The following is a 23,613-nucleotide window of genomic DNA, read 5'->3' as shown; positions in this document are numbered from 1 at the left end:
ATTGGCTTTATACAAAGGAAAAATAGACTTATCTTATCTTTATGACAGGAGGTAGTTCTACAACCTGAAGCAAGGTACCTCTGAAGTTAGGCTTCTACCTTCCCATAGAAACTGGGAAATAAAGAAACTATCTCCCTTGATGTTTACATTTCCAAGAGACGACTCCTAGGTCCTTGAGAAAGACATTTCTGGGTCATAAAGCTGGCAAAAAAATAAAACAAACTTATCTCACTTCTAAAAAGATTTACACACATTTCAAAGAAAGAAAATAGTTATAATTATGAATTTCCTAAAGTTAATGTTTTAAGAAGAGAGAGAAGGGAGAAGTCTCTATCTTAATTTTTAACAATTAAGCATTTTACTTTTTATTTTTATTTGTCCGTAGACCACATACTCCAGCATTTACAAGGACATGTTGATATTGCTAAATAATCACCAGTCCTGCTTCTGATCATGACGTCCAGATGAGTCAGCCTGATGAGCTATAAAGGTAGTCCTAAAATAATTCCTAGGGCTGTTTGATTCCCTAATGACGAAGTTCTTCCAATGGTTACCATGGTCTTCTTCCAGTCCTAGAACACACCAGCACTTCACAGGAGAATAGGAGGAAGATCCCTGGATCAGGAGAGTGGACAAGCACAGCCTCACACTGGACCTGGAACATCTCTGTCTCCTCTAAAGTTAAGCCCAGGCTGCTAAACTACACCTACTGTATTAGTCCATTCTTGCATTACTACAAAGAACTATCTGGGACTGGGTAATTTATAAAGAAAAGAGGTTTAGTTGGCTCATGGTTCTGCAGGCAGTACAGGGGAGGCCTCAGGAAACTTACAATCATGGCGTAAGGAGAAGAGGAAGGAGGCACATCTTACATGACTAGAGCAGGAGGAAGAGAGAGATGGGGGAGGTGCTACACACACACACTATTTTTTTTTTTTTTTGAGACAGACTCTCGCTCTGTTGTCCAGGCTGGAGTGCGGTGGCATGATCTCGGCTCACTGCAACCTCCACCTCCCGAGTTCAAGTGATTCTCCTCCCTCAGCCTTCTGAGTAGCTGGGACTACAGGCGCGCACCACCACGCCTGGCTAATTTTTGTGTTTTTAGTAGAGATGAGGTTTCACCATATTGGCCAGGTTGCTCTCAAACTCCTGAGCTCAAGTGATCTGCCTGTCTCAGCTTCCCAAAGTGCTGGGATTACAGGCGTGAGCTGCCATGCCTGGCTGGTGCTACACACTTTTAAACAACCATATCTCATGGGAACTCACTCACTATCACAAGAACAGCACCAGGGAAGTCCACTCCCCTGATTCAATCACCTCCCACCAGGCCCCTCCTTCAACACTGGGAATTACAATTCAACATGAGAGTTGAGTGGGGATGCAAATCCAAACCATATCACCTACCTTACCAGATTTCTCACATATGATTTTTCTCTCAGCTTCCAGAGTGCTTCCCTATAAGTCACTTCATTCAGGGACTACCTCAATTTCCAAATATATTTATAAATGCTCTAATTATGAATGGGCTTTAAGTTTTTTTTCTGTTGAAACTCCTGGACCTGAACTACATCAAGATATATGATCTAGCAATTGTATTTAAATATTCAAGTATTACAAAATAGGTGAAAGTTAGCTCAATATTATGACAAAAGGATTATCTAATCAAAACATATAAATGAGTTCAGTAGGGTGGTACAATTTTATTCTACATATTAAACAGGATTCTCATTTAAACAAGATACCTAATTGAGTATATTTTGGTCATTATTGGGGCTGGCTAGCCTTATACAAAAGAAAGAACAAGTTAACAAAAACTGAGATCCCCACCTCCAGGAATAAAAAATAAGGAGAAGGAAGAAGAAGACAAAGGTAATAGAGTGAAATGTTATAAAAGAAAGAGAAAAGAGAACTCCAAAGAGTGGGTAGTCAGCAGTATGGACTATTGTAGGTTGATAGAAATGAACACAAAAATCCCTTTGATTTTGAAAAACAAGAAGAAAATTTAAGTATGCTCTTAGGCATGTAGATTCAGTAAAATTATGAAATAGGAACCAAATCTCAGAGAACTGAAGATGGTCAAAGAAATAATACAAGAAATACGTAAATTACATATTACTTAAGAAATTTTGCTTTAAAATAAATCCAAGACAGCTTGGATCAAAGTTTTGTTTCATTTGGTTCTTAAGATAGAGAACCATACCTTCTTCAATAGGAGGAGAAAAGGCCAATTTGGTCAGAAGAACAAAGGTGCAGTTTACAAAAAAAACAAAAAACAAAAAAAAAACAAGAATATTTGATTGAGAGTGTTCCAAGAGATGACAACAAAATAATATCAATAACACTAGCAATAGAACTCACACTAATAACTACACACATAACTAGAATATGTAATTAATCTTTAACTTCTGGTATAGGAAACTTCTCTATAGCTTCTTCACTTCTCATGTTGCCTTCCTTGGTTTTAAACTCTCTCTAGTCTCTCCAATTCTGAATAAATCATCTTTTGGGGCCTCCACTTTCAAATTTTTATTCTAATATTTTGGAAGAATTCACTAACCAGGTATAACAAAGTAATTCTAATGGACTAACCCTCACACTATAAACACTTTTAAAAACTAGACAAAACATATGAAACAGCTGTTTTCATACATTGAAACAACAAGAAGCCAAGGACAGTGATCCCTGAGAGAAGAAAATCAAATTAGTTGAGCTCAAAGATAACCCAACCTCTCTACCTGGAAGTGTCTATTAGTCACTAGTTTGGAAAGAGGGCAAACCCAAGCAGGGCACAGCATTCTCACTATGTGGAAGAGACAGGTTTGACAATTCAAGGAAGCTGAAGCATCTGAAATCTGCAGGGCAGACTACCAAAAATGTGGAATCTTTGAGAAAGAGCTTCAGAAAACTTCATAGGGATGTCTTCTAGTTTATCTCTAAAAGTAATAAACTATACATGCATACATGCGTTGAAACTTCACAAGCCCAGGCAAAGAATAAATATGAAGAAAAACTACTGGAGAGGTGAAAGCTGAACAACTACAGAGCTTGATGAGGGTTAGACATTTGAAATCCAGCCAATCATAGTGGAAGGACTTCACTGAACACTCAGTCAGTACCTTAGAAGTTTCATACCTTAGCAGTGAGGAGAAATTAACCCTAAAATAAAGTCTTACTCTAATATGCCTTAACAAAGCTTAAAAAGAAGACTTCAAATAATCAAATAAATCTATAAATAAATTGGCAGGCTAACAGTACAAACTATAACACTCTTTAAAAGAAGAAAACAAACATTCAATAATATTTATTTTACATTTTTTTTTTAAAGATAAGGTCTCACTGTGTCACCCAGGCTGGAGTGCAGTGGTGCAATCATAGCTCAATGCAGGTTAGAAATCCTACTATACAGAAGTAATCCTCCCATCTCAGCCTTCCAAGTAGCTGGGATGACAGGCATGTGCTGCCATTCCTGGTTAATTTTTTCTATTTTTTGGAGACACGTTGTCTCACTGTGCTACACAGGATGGCCTCAAACAATTCTCTCATCTTGGCCTCCTAAAGTGCTGGAATTACAGGTGTGAGCCACCACACCTGACCTTTGACAACATATATAATACCCAGCATCCAATTAAAAATTACCAGAACAAAAATAAAAAGGAAATATGACTCAAAATGAAGAGAAAAATTAGTCAGTATACTCAGAAATAACAGATATGATAGAATTCTTAGATAAGGAATTTAAACAGCTATGATAAATATTGCCTAAGATTTTTTTAAAATGTGAACATAAGGAAGAAAATGGAATATGTGAAAAAGAAGCAAATAAAACATATAGAGCTGAAGTGAATTCATTGGATGAGTTTAATAGCTGATTAAACACTTTACAATAAAAGAATGTGAAGACTGGTATAAAAACTATCCAAACTGCAGGTTAAGGAGTGAGGAAAAGCTAAAAACAGAATGAAGAGAACTTCAGCAGCCTTTGAGACAAAATCACGAAACCTAATATATGCATAGTAGGAGGACCAGAAAAGAGGGTGAGGCAGAATATTTAAATTAAAAATTTTTTAAGAAATAATGACAAAATATTTCCAAATAGGATGAAAAGTATAAATTTACATGTTCACAAATCTCAATAAACATCAAGCAATATAAACAAGGAAAACTATACCTACACATGTCATAATTACTAAAAATCAATGATAAAAAATTAAAGTAATTAAGAGTTAACACAACCACACACAACACTATATATATATACACACACACACATATATACACACACACATACATATGTACATACAGACGTATATAATACTGCTGATGCCTCATTAGAAACCACACAAACCAGAAGGCAATGGAACAATATCTTTAAACTGCTGGGGAGTAGATGAGAAAAGGGAGAATAAACTATCAACTTAGAATTCTACATCCTCTAAAAACATTCTTCAAAAATAAATATTACATAAATAGATTTTCAAACTAAAAAAAATCAGAAAAATTTTTGTCATCACAACTTCACTGCTAGTAATGTTAAAGGAATTTCTTGAGGCCAAAAAGTAATCAAAATTCAGATCTACATACACACACACAGAAGGCCACTGGACATGGTAAGTATGACTGTAAATATAAAACTTCCTTTTTAACCACTTTATTGATGTATGATTGACATACAAAAACTATGTATATTAATGTATACACCTTAATATATCCAGTCTTGATTCAAAACTTCACAGAGGCCCCTTCCCCTCCTCCTGCCCAGATTCATGTTTAAACAGCTAGCTTGCCTTCTTGCAGTTGAAAACCACAAGGTGGGCATGAAGGGAAGAAAAGCCCCCCTTTATCACTGATTTTCAGTAATTTAATTATGATATGTGTAGGTATAGTTTTCTTTGGTTTATGTTGTTTGGTGTTTATTGAGATTTGTGAACACGCAAATGAGTTTGGAGATAAAGATTCACCAACGAAATCATCACCTCAGTCCACACCATAGGCCTATCCATCATCTCAGAAAGTTTCTTCCAACCTTCTCTATTTATTATTATCATTTTGTTTGTTTATTATAAGAACACTTAAGATTACCCTCTTAGCAAATTATTAAGTATACAATACAGCGTTCTTTTTTTTTTTTTTTTTGAGGGGAAAGCATGAACACAGTCCCCTACTACCACAAATTATGCAGTGAAGTTTGCCACATTTGGGGAAATCACAGGGGTCAGCACATCCAGAGTGAATGGATCAGCCTCACCCTGGGAAAACCACCTTCATGATCATGGTATCACCTCTGCCAGGTAAGTATTAATACAAGATTCTTAACTATAGGTATTATACTATAGAGTCAATTTCTAGGACTGTTTATTCATCTTGTGTAACTGAAATTTTGTACATTTTCACTAATACTTCCATGTTCTCCTCTCCCTTCCGGTCCCTGGAAACACTATTCCACTTTTGGCTTTTATGTGTTTGACTATTTTAGATTAATTATATAAGTGGTATCATGTAGTATTTGTACTTTATATGGTCTATTTCACTTAGCATTATGTCCTTCAGGTTCACCTATGCTGTCACAAATGGCAGGATTTCCTTCTTCATTAAGGCTGAATAATATTCTATTGTATGTATTTTCCTTATCCATTCATCCATTGATGGACATTTAGGTTGCTTCCATGTCTTGGCTATTGTGAATAATGCTGAAATAAACATAGGATGCAGATATATTTTTGAGATACTGATTTCAACTCATTTGGAGATATAGCCAGAAGTGGAATTGCTAGATCATGAGGTCATTGTATTTTTAATTTGTTAAGGAACCTCCATATTGTTTTCTACAGTGGATGCAGCAATTTACATTACTACCAATGGTACATAAGGGTTTACTCTTATCCACATTCTTGCCAACATTTGTTATTTTTTCATAGTAGTCATCCTAAAAGATATGAAGTGATAGCTCATCATAATTTTGGTTTGCATTTTCCTGATGGTTTGTGATATTAAGCACCTTTTCAGATATCTGTTGTTCCTTCATATGTCTTCTTTGAAGAAATGTTTACTCAAGTCCTTTGCCCATTTTTTAATTAGATTATTGTGGGGTTGTTTTTTGTTTTTTTGCTATTGAGTTGGAGGACTTCCTTATATATTTTGGATAGTAATCCTTGACAAAGTTTGGATGTTTGTCCTGTCCAAATCTCATGTTTAAATGTGATCTCCAATGTTGGAAGTAGGGACTGGTGGGAGGTGCTTGGGTCATGGGGAGGATCCCTTATGAATGGCTTGGTGCTATCCTCATGGTAATGGGTGAATTCTCATTCTATCAGTTCACATGAGAGCTGGTTATTTAAAAGAGTATGGTACCCTTTCCTCTCTCTTGCTCCCCCTCTTACCATGTGACACACCTGATCCCCCTTTGCCTTCTGTCATGAGTCAAAGCTTCCAGAGACCCACCCCAAAAGCAGATGCTGGTACCATGTTTCCTGCACAGTCTTCAGAACTGTGGGCCAAATAAACCTCTTTTCTTTATGAATTACTCAGTCTCAGGTATTCCTTTAGAACAATGTAAAACAGACTAATACATAAAATTGGTACCAGGAGTGGGGTTTGCTATGAAGATACCTGAAAGTGGGGAAGGTGCTTTGGAATGGATAACTGGCAGAAGTTGAAAGAGATTGGATGTTTCTGAAGAAAACTGGAAGATGAGGGAAAAATTAGGATTTTTTAGAGACTTGTTAAGAGGTTGTGACCAAAATGCTGATAGAAACATGGAGAGTGAAGGCCAGGCTGATGAGGTCTCAGACTGAAATAAGGAATTTATTGGGAATGGGAATAAAAGTCACCCTTGTTATGCTCTAGCAAAAAACTTCACAGCATTTTGTCCATGTCCTAGGGATTTGTGAAGGTTGAACATAAGAATGATGACCCAAGGTATCTGGTGGAGAAATTTTTAAGCAGCAACGTATTCAAACTGTGGTGTGGCTGCTTCTAACAGCCTACAATCAGATGTGGAAGCAAAGGAATGACTTAAAGTTGGAACTTACAATTAAAAGGGAAGCAGAGGAAAAAATTTCGAAAATCTGCAGCCTGGTCATGTGGTAGAAAAAGAAAAAGCATTTTCAAGACAGAAATACACACAGGCTATAGAGCAGCCACTTGCTAGAGAGATTTTATAACTCAAATAGAGCAAAGCGCTAGCAACCAAGACCATGAGAAAAGGCTTTCAAGGAATTTCAGAAATCTTCAAAGTATTCCCTCCTGTCACAGGCGAGATCACACAGCGCAATCTCAGCTCACTGCAAGCTCCGCCTCCCGGGTGCACGCCATTCTCCTGCGTCAGCCTCCTGAGTAGCTGGAACTACAGGCGCCTGCCACCAAGCCCGGCTAATTTTTTATATTTTTAGTAGAGATGGGGTTTCACTGTGTTAGCCAGGATGGTCTCGATCTCCTGACCTTGTGATCCACTCGCCTCGGCCTCCCAAAGTGCTGGGATTACAGGCATGAGCCATCACGCCGGGCCAAGAACTTTTTTTTAGAGAGACAGTCTCGCTCTGTTGCACAGGCTGAAGTGCAGTGGTACAACCATGGCTCACTGCAGCCTCAAACTTCTGGGCTCAAGCAATCCTCCTGCCTCAGCCTCCCGAGTAGCTAGGATGACAGGTGTGCACTACCATGCCCAGCTACTTTTTAATTTTTTGTAGAGACAGTGTCTCACTATGTTGCCCAGGATGGTCTTGAACTCCTGGCCTCAAGCAATCCTCCACGTATGCCTCCCAAAATGCTAGGATTACAGGTGCATGTCCTGCTTTAGAATAAAGCAATTGTATGACTCAATAATAAAAAACAAAAATTATCTATTTTTAAATGGGTAAAATATTTAAACTAACTTCACAAAAATGATACAGAAACTGTTAATAAGCATATGAAAATGTGTTCAACATCACTGGTCATCAGGGAAATGCAAATTAAATTAAAAATGAGAAAATCCAACCCCTACTATCATATATAATTTTTTTAAACTGACAACAGCAAATGTTGGTGAAAATGTGGAACAACTAGAACTCTCATATAGTTGATGGGCCTGTGAAATGGTGCAACCTCATTGGAAAACAGGTTGGCTGTTTCTCAAAAAGTGGAACATACACAGACCTTATGACTCAGGAATTTCACTTTTAGTCATGTACCTAAAGTAAATAAAAATAGACACCCACAAAAATATTCCTACATGAGTGTTCACCACGACTTTATGTATAATAGTAAAAACTAAAACAACCCAAACACTCATTGACTAATACATGAATAAATAAGATGTGTATATTCATACAATGGAAACTCAGCACTATTTTTTTTTTTTTTTGAGACAGAGTCTCACTCTGTTTCCTAGGCTGAAGAGCACTGAAATGATCATGGATCACTGGGGCTTCAACCTCTCGGGCTTAAGCATTCCTCCTACCTCAGCCTCCCAAGTAGCTGAGACTACAGGCACATGCCACCATGCCCAGCTAATTTTTTATTTTTTGTAAAGACTTGGTTTCACCATGTTTCCCAGGCTGGTCTTGAACTTCTGGGCTCAAGAAATCCAACCCCCTAGGCCTCACAAAGAACTAGGATTACAGGCATGAGCCGTGGCACCCTGAAACTCAGCACTTTAAAGGAATTAGCTTTTTATACTTAACAATGTGGATGAATCTCAAAAACATTTTGCTAAGTGAAAGCACCCTGACACAAAAGAATACACATACCATATGATTCCATTTACATAAAAATCATGCAATAGGTGACACTAATCTACAGACATAGAAATCAGGCAGTGGTTGTTGGGGTGGGAGAGAGAGTCCTGAGATAGAACTGCAAATGAGCACAAAAGAATTTTTTCAAAGTGCTAAGAAAATTCTGTATCTTAATTGAAGTGGTGATTACATGTGTGCATACATCTGTCAAAACTCTTCAAACTGTATATTTAAAAATGAGTGTATTTTATTTCTACTTAAATTATCCTCATTAGCATTGATTTTCAAGTTACAATTCCAACTCTTATGTTCCCGTTTTGCAGAGAGCCTTCCCCAATAATTAGTTATACATGCAATATCCACGAACTCTCTATATGACCCTCAATACTTTAGGCCCCTGTCTTTTCATTTATCCCCATAAGATAGTTCACAAGAAAATTGAATGCAATTTCTATTCTGTTCACTCTCACATTTCTGAATACATGGCCATTCTTATATTATTGACCAAATTGACTACCTTTGATTCAATTAAGTTCATTAAAGGACCCCATTTATTTATTAAGATGTCAATAATTTTCCTTCTTGGAGAACTGAGAAATCCAAGATCTAAAAACTTATAAAATTAAAAGATTCTCAGACTTTAGTTAATTACCTCAGGAGTGCAGGAATGATTGGTACCAATTAGAATTTAGAAAACTACAAATTCCTCAGCTTGACTTGTGAATAAACTTTTAGTGAGAACTTCCCCGTCTCCTGGGACTCTCTGGAGCAAATCCATGGAGACTGATGTCTCACAGGAACCTGTGAAAATGTCCCACTAACAAACTGTTATTTTCAGAGAAGATACCCTGACCTAGCAGGAACAGATGAATTAATTACTCTCAATACAATTCTCCTAAATGCTGAAGAAAACTTGCTGTGTCATGAAAGCTTTATGAATAGAATTCAGTAATGCATAAGGACACTTGCATTAAAGTATAGAAAAAGAGATTCATTTTCTGTGCAGAACAAAAAAGAAAAATTTTCTGTTCCAATTATACTGCCTTTATAACCCAGCTCTCCTTTTCTGTCAGTCTACTGTGGACAAGGACACACCTTGGGGCTGGAAGTGTTTTCCAGGAAATCAGTAGTGCTGTAAGTATTGCTTTGTCACCGAGAAAGAGTACTATTTTGGAAAAACCTTTGCTTTTCTCTAGAATGAATTGCTACAGCTAGACTTGACCCCTTGAAGTCTTAAAGTAAATCCTAATAAATCAATTTTGTTATCATGTAGAAAAGTCATCACAATGACCTGGACTTGGATCTTCCTCAATGAAAAGCAGTCTTTATTCACCACATCTTACCTAGAACCATCAGTCCTTGAAATGAATTTCAAATTGGTTCTTAATTCAAGTTTCAGCTTAGCACAAGTCCCCTGAGTGATGAATCTTGGTTTATTTCTCTTTGTGAAGCTTATTCTATACGTACTTAATGTTTCTGTTTTAGAGTTCTACACCACTGGGCATATTCAAATTTATTCCATAATCAAAGTCTTGAAAATTGAAATTGGTCTTCATCAACAATTTAAAAACAAACAAATAAATAAACAAACAAGACTTGGAACATTTTGCTCTTATCCAGAGAAGAAAATATGTTAATACTTTTATTCTTTTTGTCTTCTTCTAAAACTATAAAAAGTTTTAGAAAATGTGGGATTCTTTATTGCACAACAAAACTCAGAAAAAAATGACTCAATACAATTTCAAGCTATTGAGCATTAAATGAGTTAAGAAAATTATCTGTACTCAGGCAGCCTGAAGAAGCTGGGAAAAGAACCAGAACACAGTAAAAACAAAACAAAACACCAGCATATCCCTGATTATGGAAAGATGGAGCAGAAAGGTTTTCATGTGGCAAAACTCACATCAGAAAAAGTTGGAAGCAGCAGCAAACTTGGAGACAAATTATTTAGCAAAGAGTCCCTGTTATGATACGACTTGAGCATTTGAAATACAGGAAACGGTGACATGTATAAACATGTGCATGTGTCAGTTTCCATAAACTTCTAGGTAACTGGGGACAGAGTGTCAACAAGCTATCCATTTATATAATCATTTAGAAAACATGTTTTGAGAGCTTATTTTGTGTCAAGCCCTATGCTTCGGCCTTGCAGACACTATTGCTGCCTGCAAGGGGCATAGAGTCTATAGCAGAAGCCAAGCAAACAATAAACACAATTCTCCGAAGTGTTCAGGTATAGATATGCACAGGGCATTAGGAAAGTGTGTAGGAGCAGCACCTTAACTGGACTAGAGATGGTAAGTTAAGGAAGGCTTCCCATGGAGGTGGCTCCTAAACTTAAATCTAGAATTCAGACAAGACTTAGCCAAATAATGGAGAAAGTCCGGAAGGGTATTTCTGGTGAAGAGAACAGCATGTGCAATGACTGGGAGGCAAGAAAGAAGATGGCATAATTGGGGAACTAGAGCAGGAGTCAGCCAGCTGTTTCTGTAAAGGGCCAGATAGCAAACAGTTTAGACTTTGAGGCTCATATGGTCTCTGTCACAATTACCAAACTTCACCATTATAGCACAAAAGCAGCCACAGGCAATAGGTAAACAGATGAGTGTGGCTATGTTTTAGTGAAACTTTACAAAAACAGGGCAATAGTTTGTTAACCTCTAAACCTGAGTAATTCAGTAAGTGTGGAGCATAGAAGATGGAAGGCAGAAGGAAAAATGGCAAATGGCAGAAAATCATGCTGGAAAGGTAGGTAAGACCAGATCATCGGTGGTCTTAAATGTCATGCTGAGGAGTCTGGGATGTTAACTTCAAGATTCTGAGGAGTGGCATAGTCAGAATTAGAATGGTCCCCCTTGCTACAGTTTGAAACATGGGTAGGAAAGAGCACAGCAAGTCAGGAGACAGGGAGTCCTGTTAGGAGGCTGTGTTCGAATCCTGATGGGAGATGACAGCATGATTTACCGGAGCCGAGGAGAGACGGAAAGAAGGACACACACTAGAGAGTGAGTAAGAAGTAAAGTTAACAGGATCTGGTGACTTGGACCCTGGTGGATATGGAGGAATCCATTTGACCTTATACATTTGACCCTATACATTGTGACTTTTTTAAAGGAAAAAAAAAAGTCTAGAGTGTAGGATTGAATTGTAATAGGCATATAGACTGCAGTGTTTATTCCAGTATCTTAGCTCTATAACTTTAGGATCCTTGGGTTGCTTTTCTGTGTTTCTCTGAATATTACTTTTACCTGCTAACTCGAGACATCCCCACCTCCCTCTACATCTCACAAAACTTCTTATGTGCTCAAAACCCAGTCCGTGCAGCTGTCAGGACACCTACTGCCTGATTCCTCATTTCTGCCACTTCTACTTGCTCAGCATTCCTTCTGCTGTGGACCAGCCCCCTCGCCAGGCACTGCCACTTCTGCTGTTATCATTTCTGCTGCCACTGCTGCTGCTACTCCTGGGCCCTCATGCTACCAAACCAAGCCATGTTCCTGACAAAAGCAGAGAGAGTATGTCTGTCCCCTGTATGTGTCCCATGTGGTCACCTGGATACCACAGCAGTGCTGTCTGTGACCAGAATCTCAAAAGAGGTCATTCATATACCACCTGCAGCCCCTTCCTCCATAAAGCTTAGATCCACATGTACATATGTTACAGAGAATGGCTGACACCATACTTCACACACACACACACACACACACACACACACACACACACTTGCAAACTCCCTGACTCAAGATTCTTTCCTCCAAAAGCTTCATGAATCTCTCATGTAAACTGTTCTAACTGTTAATTTACCATAAGTGCCAGGACAAGCCTGATCCCCAGCTCCAGCTCAAGTGAAATTCTCTGCTCTGGTTCTATTTCACAAAAACTGAATCCTTGTCTGGAATGCATTCCCCCTCTCTCCTTACTTCACTTTCTTTTCCTATTGAACTCTAGGACTCAGGCCTCTCCTTCTTTAGAAAAACTTCCTTAACCCCTGCTAAAGATGGTGAAGAGTCCCTTCTAAGTGTTTCTAAAACAATCTGTGCACAACTCTACACTTTCCCTCACTGAGTCATGTTGTAATTATTATACTATATATAGTATCTATCTATCTATCTATCTATCTATCTATCTATCTGATAAGCTGTTTAATTGCCTAGCAGGACTTGAAGCATAGTAAGCTCTCAACAAATGCTTGTGGAATTCATAGGTCTAATTCTCCAAGTGGTAGAATGTGTAGCCCTTGGAAATGTTATATTGAGCTATAGAGATTGCCACTCTTCTCTGCATGGGGAATGAAGATAATTCTATATCTATCCTATATAAAGAGACCAGGTTCGTGGTCAGTTATATTGGCCATTAGTGCAAATTCAAATACTTCTCTGTCTCTCATCGTTTTATGGAAAGGCACTAGAGCTTGTGACATTGTAGACAAAGAATCTTTTCCTGGTCTAGAAAAGAGGTGGGAGAAAGTGTTTTTCTTCCCTAAGCAAGCCCTCAGAGAATTACAGTTATCTCACATGAGGGAAGAATGAAACAACCTATCAATGACTGTTAAGTTGCCTCTTTCATGCTAAGTTTCTTATGTACTTTGAAAATTGTGAAATTCATTTCACAGTAATTTGTCTTACCCATTTCAAAGGAAACCCATATGGAAGAATAGCCTCGATAAGAAAGGAAGTAGTTTTACTATTTTCTACTGAATTTTGGTAGAACAGAAAGGATGTTCTCAGCCCATGAATTTGCATATACAAATAGAAATACTTTACTTGGTATAAAAAGACATTTAGTCACAAAAAAAGTTTTGACAAAAATGTACTTTTCAGAGTTCCCATTTTGTTATCCTTAGCATTTGCTAACCTTTCACTTTTGTAGATTAGTGTCTGCAGATCTTTATCCCATATACATTTATTAGGTGCTTCCATATAACAGGCTTTGACTCAGCTTATTCTGAAATTTTGAATTTGACTTGAATATTTCTCTACTTCCTAAACAGTTTTATTCATTTCGTTTTAAATGCTATTTTCGATACCTTTAACAAAGGAGTCTGAACTAGAATGTGGAAGTGGATTCTTTAGAAAAACACCTGTTCTGTTATCTAACTTGTATCTCACCACTAATATAATAGCAATGATTTGGGGTTATTTTAAACACACACTCACACCCACACACAATAATGGCTTCCTTAAACGTATCTGTAATATAATCAGTAACTCTTTTTCAGACAGTAGGGATTAATTTCTTATGAACTCACAGCCATGTTTATGTACATATGTTGTTACACACACTATGTATTTAAAATACTCATATGAATAATTGACAGTAAGCAACCACATTTAACATGATTATTCTCATAGTTGTATAAGGGTGAAAAAATAGTTTGCATTCATCAAGTGTATTTAATACATTGAAAGTCCATTAGAAGCTGGTTTTGCTGACAAAAGAACCAGCCAAATCATCAGTAAAGAACGGGTGGCCAGCACACATTTGTATGTGGGTGAGGGAGGACCTGAAATAGAGTCAGGTCCTGAGGGACCTTACATAGTCAGAATCCTCCTTATTTTTTGTCCCAGCTATAATCAACTGTGCTCTAAGAGTCTAAGGAGCTACTTTCTTGCTTGTCTTTCCAGGGTATCAAGAGACATGAGAAATGGCACGGTAATCACGGAATTCATCCTCCTAGGCTTTCCTGTTATCCAAGGCCTACAAACACCTCTCTCTATTGCAATCTTTCTCACCTACATATTAACCCTTGCAGGCAATGGGCTTATTATTGCCATTGTGTGGGCTGAGCCCAGGCTACAAATTCCAATGTACTTCTTCCTTTGTAACTTGTCTTTCCTAGAGATCTGGTACACCACCACAGTCATCCCCAAACTGCTAGAAACCTTTGTAGTGGCAAGAACAGTAATCTGCATTTCCTGCTGCCTGCTGCAGGCCTTCTTCCACTTCTTCCTGGGCACCACCGAGTTCTTGATCCTCACTATCATGTCTTTTGACCGCTACCCGGCCATCTGCAAGCCCCTTCGCTGCCCCACCATCATGACCAGCGAACTCTGCCTGCAGCTGGCCCTGAGCTCCTGGGTGGTGGGCTTCACCATTGTCTTTTGTCAGATGCTGCTGCTCATCCAGTTGCCATTCTGTGGCAATAATGTTATCAATCATTTCTGCTGTGATGTTGGGCCCATTTTGAAAGCAGCCTGCGTAGACACCAGCATTTTGGAACTCCTGGGTGTCATAGCAACCGTCCTTGTGATCCTAGGGTCACTTCTCTTTAATATGATTTCTTATATCTACATTCTGTCCACAATCCGACGAATTCCTTCAGGCACTGGCCGCCAAAAGACTTTCTCTACCTGTGCTTCGCACCTGACAGTTGTCTCCCTGCTCTACGGGGCTGTTCTGTTCATGTACCTAAGACCCACAGCACACTCCTCCTTTAAGATTAATAAGGTGGTGTCTGTGCTAAATACTATCCTCACCCCCGTTCTGAATCCCTTTATTTATACTGTTAGAAACAAGGAGGTGAAGGGAGCCTTAAGAAAGGCAATGACTTGCCCAAAGACTGGTCATGCAAAGTAAAACATGCAACACATCAAAATGAGCTTAACGCAGATAAAAACAATGAAAGTTGAGAGAGGATTTTGGAGAAGTTTGGTAAAACAGGCTCCCCCCGAATCCCAGAAGTTCTGATTCAATGCTATAGTAAGATAAAGATGCAAAAGCAAACCATGATGGTTAAGGTCTCCTATGAGAACTTGTTACATGTAAATGAACTAGGAGTTTTTCTTGAGAAGAAACAATGTAATTCTTCAACAAGGAAGTCCCAGGATATCCTCAGATGCATGAAGTAGAACTCTGGACTTGTCAACTGCAAACTGAAAGTAGAAACCACTAAGGTCAGAGACAAATGTCAACAACTTTAAAAATGTATAAGGAATCCTGTCTCCCTCTTTGTTTATGACCACCATCTTTTTTTATGACAACCCTCTTTGCCTTATCTTCTTGTCAAAAACATAAAACATTCCACATCTCATTTTCTTAGTTGCTATCATCTTTATCATAAGAGAAGCACGCTACAGACTTCTAATAATTCTAATGATCCTTCCAAAATGTTTGAAATGAATCAGCTTTTTGTTTCATAATATCTCAATAAAGGGACTTCCATCTTGAAATAATACAAATTTTTAGATAAACTTAGAGGTGTTCATCCTCAGATAATACCAAAACTTGAGAACATCTTGTAAAAAGTTTCCATTTACAGTTCATGGATTACAGCAGTTTCTGGGCTCCAATATAAGTAGACCATGTACCTAGGAAGCTAAGAAAAGTCTCAGAGCCAACATATTTAGAAACACTTTCCTACTGGAAAATGCAGCCCCAAGGTTACATGAAGTTCAGGGCTCACATGTAGGATTGTCACTGAAACCCCCAGGGTTCAGTCAGGTCCTGGTGCTTGCTGCACAGAACATCAATCACTGAGTCACTGAGCATTGCCAGGGAAGAAGGCTTTAATTGAATGCTGCAGCCAAGAAAAATGGGAGGCAAAGTCTCAAATCCATCTCCCCAACTGACTAAAATTGGGAGGTTTATATATAGTAGAAGGGAGGGAAGATAGGAATTAGAGAGGGGTAAGGAAGAAGAGTTGGTAAGGTGAGAAAACAGGAACTAGGGAGGGGTAAGGAAGCCATCATGATGAATGAGGGGCCTGGCATCTTGTTGTCTGGATTGGTGATCTAGTAGGTTTCAGTCTCTTGCCTGCGGGTCAGTTTCCTGAGGAAGGAACTCAGTTAAGACAAATGTAAGTTTCAGGTTTTAAGACAGAGTGTCAATTTCTGTGTTCATTTAAAAATCCATAAATATCTTTTGTGTGGGACAACTGGGCTGTTTTCAGGGTTAGTGTGCAAAGTCTCTCAAAGTGGGCTACAAACCTACTGATCTGACCTTTGTCTTCAGGCAAGACATCTTTTTAGGGAATGATGATGCAGGTGATTCAGTTTGTGATAATGAGTATTATATATGTCCCTTCCCAACAGTAAAGAAAAACTAGCATTAAAAGACCATTAAAACTATGACTTAAAAAAAAAAAAAAAAAAAAGACTGCTGTAAACCAAATTCTAAGGGCCCCTCAACCATCTGAATGGACTCCTCCTCTTGGCCAGGGCACTCCAAAGTTAACCAGAAAGACTGGTTCAGGTCATGACAGGAAGAAGGGGTCAGACACACCTCATTATGCCCTCCTCCCTTTTGGAATTCAAGAAAAGCCAACCAGCAACCAGCATTTAACATTAACACAAACCTTAAGTCTGATAAGAAACATTTATAAATGTACAATCTATTCTCTCTGAAGCTTACTACCTGGAAGCTTCATTTGCATGATAAAACTTTGGTCTCCACAACCCCTTATCATAACCCAGACATTCCTTTCTATTGATAATACCTCTCTCAACCAATTGCCAATCGGAACATTTTTAAATCTACCTATAACCTGGAAGCCCCCCACTCCCCACTTCAAGTTGTCCTGCCTTTCTGGACAGACCAATGTATATCTTAAATGTATCTGACTGATGTCTCACGTCTCTCTAAAGTGTATAAATCCAAGCTGTGCCCCAACCACCTTAGGCACATGTTCTCAGGATCTCCCGAGGGCTGTGCCACAGGCCATGGTCACTCATATTGGGCTCAGAATAAATCTCTTCCAATATTTTACACAGTTTGAGTCCTTTCATCAACACTGCACATTCCTTTTAATATTGAATTGAAAATTCAAAACAAAATGTAATGAGGCAAAAATATTATCTCAACTGCTGTACCTGATTTTCTCTTAGAGAGGGAACTGTCTTGGAGCTGTGCAGGAGAAATAGATCATCTGGAGATAAAGGAAGAGAGAGAACCTAAGGACATCAATATTATCATGAGCTCTGTCATCAAAGAGTGGTTTAGAGTGCCCTGAATGAGGAAAAAAAGGTAATAGTTAATATTTCTCAAAAAAGAAAATGACAGAGAAAGGAAGAAAAAAGGAATCCCAAAATGGAGCAAAGCAGAGGAGTCTGTGGGAAGAAGTCAGTGGAAATTCCCCAGAGTCAGGGCACCTAAAAAGCAGTTTAAGAATGGGGATGCCTAATGCTCAGTTTGAAGTCACATTTCTACAATGTTCATCTGTCTCCCCCTAAACCTTCAGTAAAGTCTCCTATATTACCAAATGCATGTATGAACAGAACATGCATGTCACATGCATTCATATATGTGAGTGTTGTGTGTGAGTCAAGGAGGAATAACGTTTCATGTCTGGAATTACATAATTTGGATTAGAAACAGCCCACAGAGAATCTCACAGAGATGGCCACAGAATATGCAGAAGTTTTAGGAAGCACTTCACATTTGCAGGGGCTTGGGCAAGTACTCAAGGTAACCTAAATCTAGAGGTGTTGGAACATCTGGGTTATATTATTGTTTTAAAAAAGTTTTTAAAAATTTGCCTTCAAATCTCATAACTATTAGTTTTTCTGGGCCTAGCCTATGACCCTAACGGTTTCATGTCTAATGGCAGACAGAGGGTAGGATAAAAACATTTTGGCAGATCCAAGAAAAGGAGGAAGGGGGGAAGAACAGGTGTGAGAATACCACCAGGCTTCAATTCATGAAACTTAAAATAGACAACATTTATTCATGCATGTTTACGTCTTACTGATATATTGATATCAAGTACCAAGCCATGTTCCTGGTACTGATTCTACTGGGAAAAAACGTGTGGGTGTGTGTGTGCATATGTGTGTGTGTGTGTGTGTGGGTATTACAGTAGTCTGCAGGGGTATTAGTTCTAGGAGTTGGAAATCCTAGAGTTACAGAAGTCTATCCAACGGTGAAGCCTCCTGAACATCAAGAATGATATGAATTACAAGAAGACTTTCAGGGAACCATGCCTAAAATCTGACTTTCCTTCACCTACAGGGGAGGCAAAGACATGAAGGAGATTGTGGGCGGCCTCCAGTGTCCAGAGAACGTAGAGTACTGTTTTAAAGAAAAGGAGCCCTGGCCACAGAGACAAGACAGAACTTGAGACCTCACATCGTACCTTACTGTTTCTCAGGTCTCTAAAGCCAAAATGTCATTCCTATTCTACTTTTCTCCAGAAGAGTAAGGAATTACACAAAGATCCATTCAAACAATATCACGAACAACCTACCCAGATCCCTGGATATTATTTTTCTAGTATCAATAACTTTAATGACAAAGTTGAGCACCTGGATAGACCTGAAACAAATCTTTAACAATGAACTTTAGAGTTAATTTGTTTTTAAAAATACACACACTTAAGCAGTGTTTTCATGATGCCACAGGATATTCATAAACCGGACTCAGAATTCAAACTGGGTGGGGGGAGTGCAGAGTTAGAAAAGACTAAGTAGGTTCCTCCACTATTGAACTTCTAAGAATCCATAACACTAAGTTAGAGAAAAAAATTTCCAAATCTCAAGCATATGTGTATGAAAGTACCTCCTATATGACCTTGAACCCAATATAGCTTTATTCATCCCATCTTGGAATTCATTAAGACTTGTGCCCATACAGAAACAGACACAGAGACCAATGGAACAGGTTAGAAAACCCAGAAATAAAGCCACACACCTGCAACCATCTGATCTTCAACAAAGTTGACAAAAACAAGCAATGGGGAAAGGACTCCCTATTCAATAAATGATGCTGGGACAATTGGCTAGCCATATGCAGAAGATTGAAACTGGATCCCTCCCTTTCACTATAAACAAAAATCAACTCAAGATGGAGGAAAAATTTAAATATAAAACCTAAAACTATAAAAAACCCTAGAAGAAAACATAGGAAACACCATTCTAGACATAGGACCTGGCAAAGATTTCATGATGAAGACTCCAAAGGCAACTGCAGCAAAAACAAAAATTGACAAGTGGGACCTAATTAAACTAAGGAGCTTCTGCACAGCAAAAGAAACTATCAACAGAGTACACAGACAACCTACAGAATGGGAGAAAATATTTGAAAATTATGCACCTGACAAAAGTCTAATATACAGAATCTATAAGGAACTTAAACAATTCAACAAGCAAAAAACAAACAATTCCATTAAAAAATGGGCAAAGGACATGAAGAGACACTTCTCAAAAGAAGACATACATGTGGCCAACAAATACAAGGAAAAAAATGCCCAACATCACTAGTCATTAAAGAAATACAAATCAAAACTACAATGGGATGCCATCTCATACCAGTCAGAATGGCTATTATTAAAAAGTAAAAGAGAAATAACAGATGCTGGCAAGGTTGCAGAGAAAGGGGAATGCATATACACTGCTGGTGGGAATGTAAATTAGTTCAGCTACTGTGGAAAGCAATTTGGAGATTTGTTGAATGTAAAACAGAATTGCTATTTGACCCAGCAATCCCATTACAGCAATCCCAATACAGCACATTACTGGGTATAAACCCAAAAGAATATAAATCATTCTACCATAAAGACACATGCACACATATGTTCATTGCAGCACTATTCCACAATAGCAAAGACATGGAATCAACCTAAATACCCCTCAGTGGTGGACTGGATAAAGAAAATGTGGTACATATATACCATGGAATACTATGTAGCCACAAAAAAGAATGACATCATGTCTTCTGCAGCAAAATGGATGGAGCTGGAAGCCATTATTGTAAGCAAATTAACGCAGGAACAGAAAACAAGATACCACATGTTCTCACTTATAAGTGGGAGCTAAACATTGAGTACACATGGACACCATGGAGACAACGGACACTGGGGCCTACTTGAGGGTGGAGGGAGGGAGAAGAGTGAGGATCAAAAAACTACCTACTGGGTACTGTGCTCACTACCTGGGTGATGGGATCATTTGTGCATCAAACCTCAGTGACAAGCAATTTACCCCTATAACAAACCTGCACATGTACTCCCTCGACCCAAAATAAAAGTTGGAAGAAAAAAAAAAGACCTGTCCCATAATTATTGAAAACCAGAGCAATTGCCATTCCAAAACAATACTCTACTTTACAATCCTCTACTTAATCAATCAGTGATAGTCTTCAAGATCCTGCCTTATTGAAGCAAAACTTCCCGTTCTTATCCTTGATTTCATCTTTCCTCTTTTAACTCAGAAAGACTCACTCCCATCACATTGAATGATATAGTTCTCCCTTACAGGTCAAGTAATAAACTCAGCTTTGTTTTTCATTTCTAAGGATCTTCGCATGCATTATAAATTTCCAAAAGGAGGATAGAGTATATGGTCTTTTCCAAGCTTATCCAGCTACAGACCATTTTTCTCAACGTGTCTCAGACTAGATCTCCTGCTGTCTTCCTTAAGGTATATCTCTAAAGCCACCTCTGTTTTTATCAAGACCTTATAACTCCATGGTATTCACAAATGACCAACTAACTTGGGGACCAGCGTGTAAAAATCAAATATGAGAAAATATAAAGTATAATACAGACACATTTGAATGCAGATAATTATATACTTATCAAGGTATCTAATCTAGTGCCTGACCAAGTGGCTCACCACCAGGTCACTTAGAATTACGAATTCGTCTTGCAAGTCTAAATGACTCTAATTATAAAAATGTCATGTACAAATAGCTCTTTCAGAACCATTCACTTTCTATACTTGGTGTTCAGCCAGACTTGGATTGAACAACTAGGAGAGTGGAACTCCTATGCACACTTTCAGCTGAGCTCACTTCACTATTACTAATTACCCCTGCCATTTCTTCAACTTTTGGAAAATAACCTCTCTCTATCCTATTTTTCTAACAATAACCATTTTTCTAACAATTAGTTCTTTGCTCTGCATCAAATAGTTTTAAAGAAATAACCCAATGCCCTCCATATCTACTATTAATGCTTTAGTCCAAGTACCTGATCTACAGTAATAGCTTCCTAAGTTATCTCTCCTCATCCACTCATGGTCCCCTCCATTCTCCTCGGTGACCAGAAAGATCTTATAAAGGTGCATATCTAATCATGTTGCTTAATTAATAAAAAATCTCCAATGGCTTCCCATTAATTTTATTTATTTTATTTTTATATTTATTTATTTATTTTTTTTTTGGAGACAGCATCTCACTCTGTTGCCCAGGCTGGAGTGCAGTGGCACGATCTCGGCTCACTGCAACCTCCACTTCTGGGGTTCAAGTGATCCTCCCACCTCAGCCTCCCAAATAGCTGGGACAACAGATGCATGCCACCACACCTAGCTAAGTGAGTGTGTGTGTGTGCATTTTTTTTTGTAGAGACAGGGTTTTACCATGTTTCCTAGGCTGGTCTCGAACTCCTAAGCTCAAGTGTTCCACCCGCCTCGACCTCCCAAAGAGCTGGGATTACAGGTGTGTGAGCCGCCATACCTGACCAGCTTCTCATTAATTTTAGCAGTTAATTTGGCCTATAAGACCATTAGTCTATTAGGTCTGATCTCTGTCCACAATATCAGGCCTCACAAATTCCTCTATTGCTGTCAGACCACAGCCACACCAGCCTCTTCTCAGTTTCTCCAGTACACCAAGCTCCTTCCCATTTCAGAGCTGTGATATATACACTATTTCCCATTACTTCAAGTATTCTTTTTTACTCACCTCAGTGAAAGGAAAACAAAATCTTGGGACCCCAAACTCACTATGCCAAAGGGAAAAGCTATGCTTGGGAACTAAATCACGCAAAAACTGCCTTCCTTTTGTTTTGTTTCTAAACACATGTGTTTCTGAAATTCCTTTTTTTTCTAGGCACATTTACTTTACTTCACATTTACTTTACCTCATAGAAAATGCAGATCTATGCATAATTGACTTTGTCCCCACTACTTTCTTTTCAGATGTAAAATGTGGATTGCTGAGCACTGGTCAGAGCTTCACAAGAATGGGACTTCTTGCTAGTTGCCTACCCTCCCCTTTTTTTTCCTTTTCTCCTTCCTCTCCTGCCTGCTCTTTCTGCTTTAAATATTGAAGTCCTCAAAACCCTCTTTGGAAAAAGCACAGGCCACAGATCCTACTGCAACTTGTGTCTACTTTTCCACGGTGCATCCTCAACCTTGGCAAAATAAACCTCTAAATCAATTGAGATCTGTCTCAGACACCTTTTGGTTTATACCCCATCTCCCAACCTCACCCCCAGCCTCAGCCTGCCCAGGCATTCCACAGACTCAGTTCAAATGTCACTATTCAAGAAAGCTTTCCCTAACTACCTCTCTAACAGCACCACAACCAGGATTAGGACCTCCAGTAACAAGTTCTTATAGCACTCTGTATTTCTCTAGAGAACTTACAATAATTATAATTAATTTAATCATAATTAAATAACCAGTTAGTGAATTGCGTAAGTTATTTAAACTGTTTTCTTCTTCCCCAATTCCTTCGTATCATACACACACACACCACTTGAAAGTTAGATCAACAAGAACAGATATTACATCTTTCTTATTCTCCATTCTGTTCCATATACCTACCACAGTGTCTTGTAAGAGCGGTCACTCAAAAAATCATTGACAAATGAAGGACCAGATAACTGCACTGACAGAATTCAGATCGCATCACATATGGAATATATCTTTTGTATGTAAATATATCCTCTATTATGTAAATATCTCATACTCCATGTTTTCAAAGTAGAAATTGATTATCACTGATATTAGATTAGAATCCCCAATTTATATCATTCACAAAAATAAATTCCAAATCTAACCATAAAAAGGAGAAGCAAAAAGTAGCAGAAGAAAATACAGGAGAAGCCTTTATGACTTTGGTGCAGAAAAGATATTCTTAAATAAAACACCTAATTTGAAGCGGGGGAAAAAGTGTATCAGATTTGAAACTTTAATACTACAAAGTTAAACAATAATCTAGAAAGTTAAGGAAAACATTAATT

At 38.3% G+C, this 23,613-nt stretch overlaps 1 protein-coding gene and 1 non-coding gene across 2 annotated transcripts; one reads left to right on the top strand and one right to left on the bottom strand.

Moving 5' to 3' along the window:
• Window positions 1-5,133: 5,133 nt before the first annotated feature.
• Window positions 5,134-5,296, bottom strand: LOC129009198 (U1 spliceosomal RNA). Its single transcript, XR_008492720.2, has one exon. It is a non-coding gene; the product is annotated as a U1 spliceosomal RNA (small nuclear RNA).
• Window positions 5,297-14,351: 9,055 nt separating this feature from the next.
• Window positions 14,352-15,290, top strand: LOC129008239 (olfactory receptor 6X1). Its single transcript, XM_054440228.2, has one exon. The coding sequence runs from the start codon at window positions 14,352-14,354 to the stop codon at window positions 15,288-15,290; it is 939 nt and encodes a 312-aa protein (XP_054296203.2).
• Window positions 15,291-23,613: the final 8,323 nt, after the last annotated feature.

The sequence above is a fragment of the Pongo pygmaeus genome, chromosome 9 (assembly GCF_028885625.2).
Source record: "Pongo pygmaeus isolate AG05252 chromosome 9, NHGRI_mPonPyg2-v2.0_pri, whole genome shotgun sequence".
In the NCBI taxonomy this organism is placed as follows: domain Eukaryota; kingdom Metazoa; phylum Chordata; class Mammalia; order Primates; family Hominidae; genus Pongo; species Pongo pygmaeus.
This window is presented reverse-complemented; position numbering and strand designations above follow the sequence as displayed.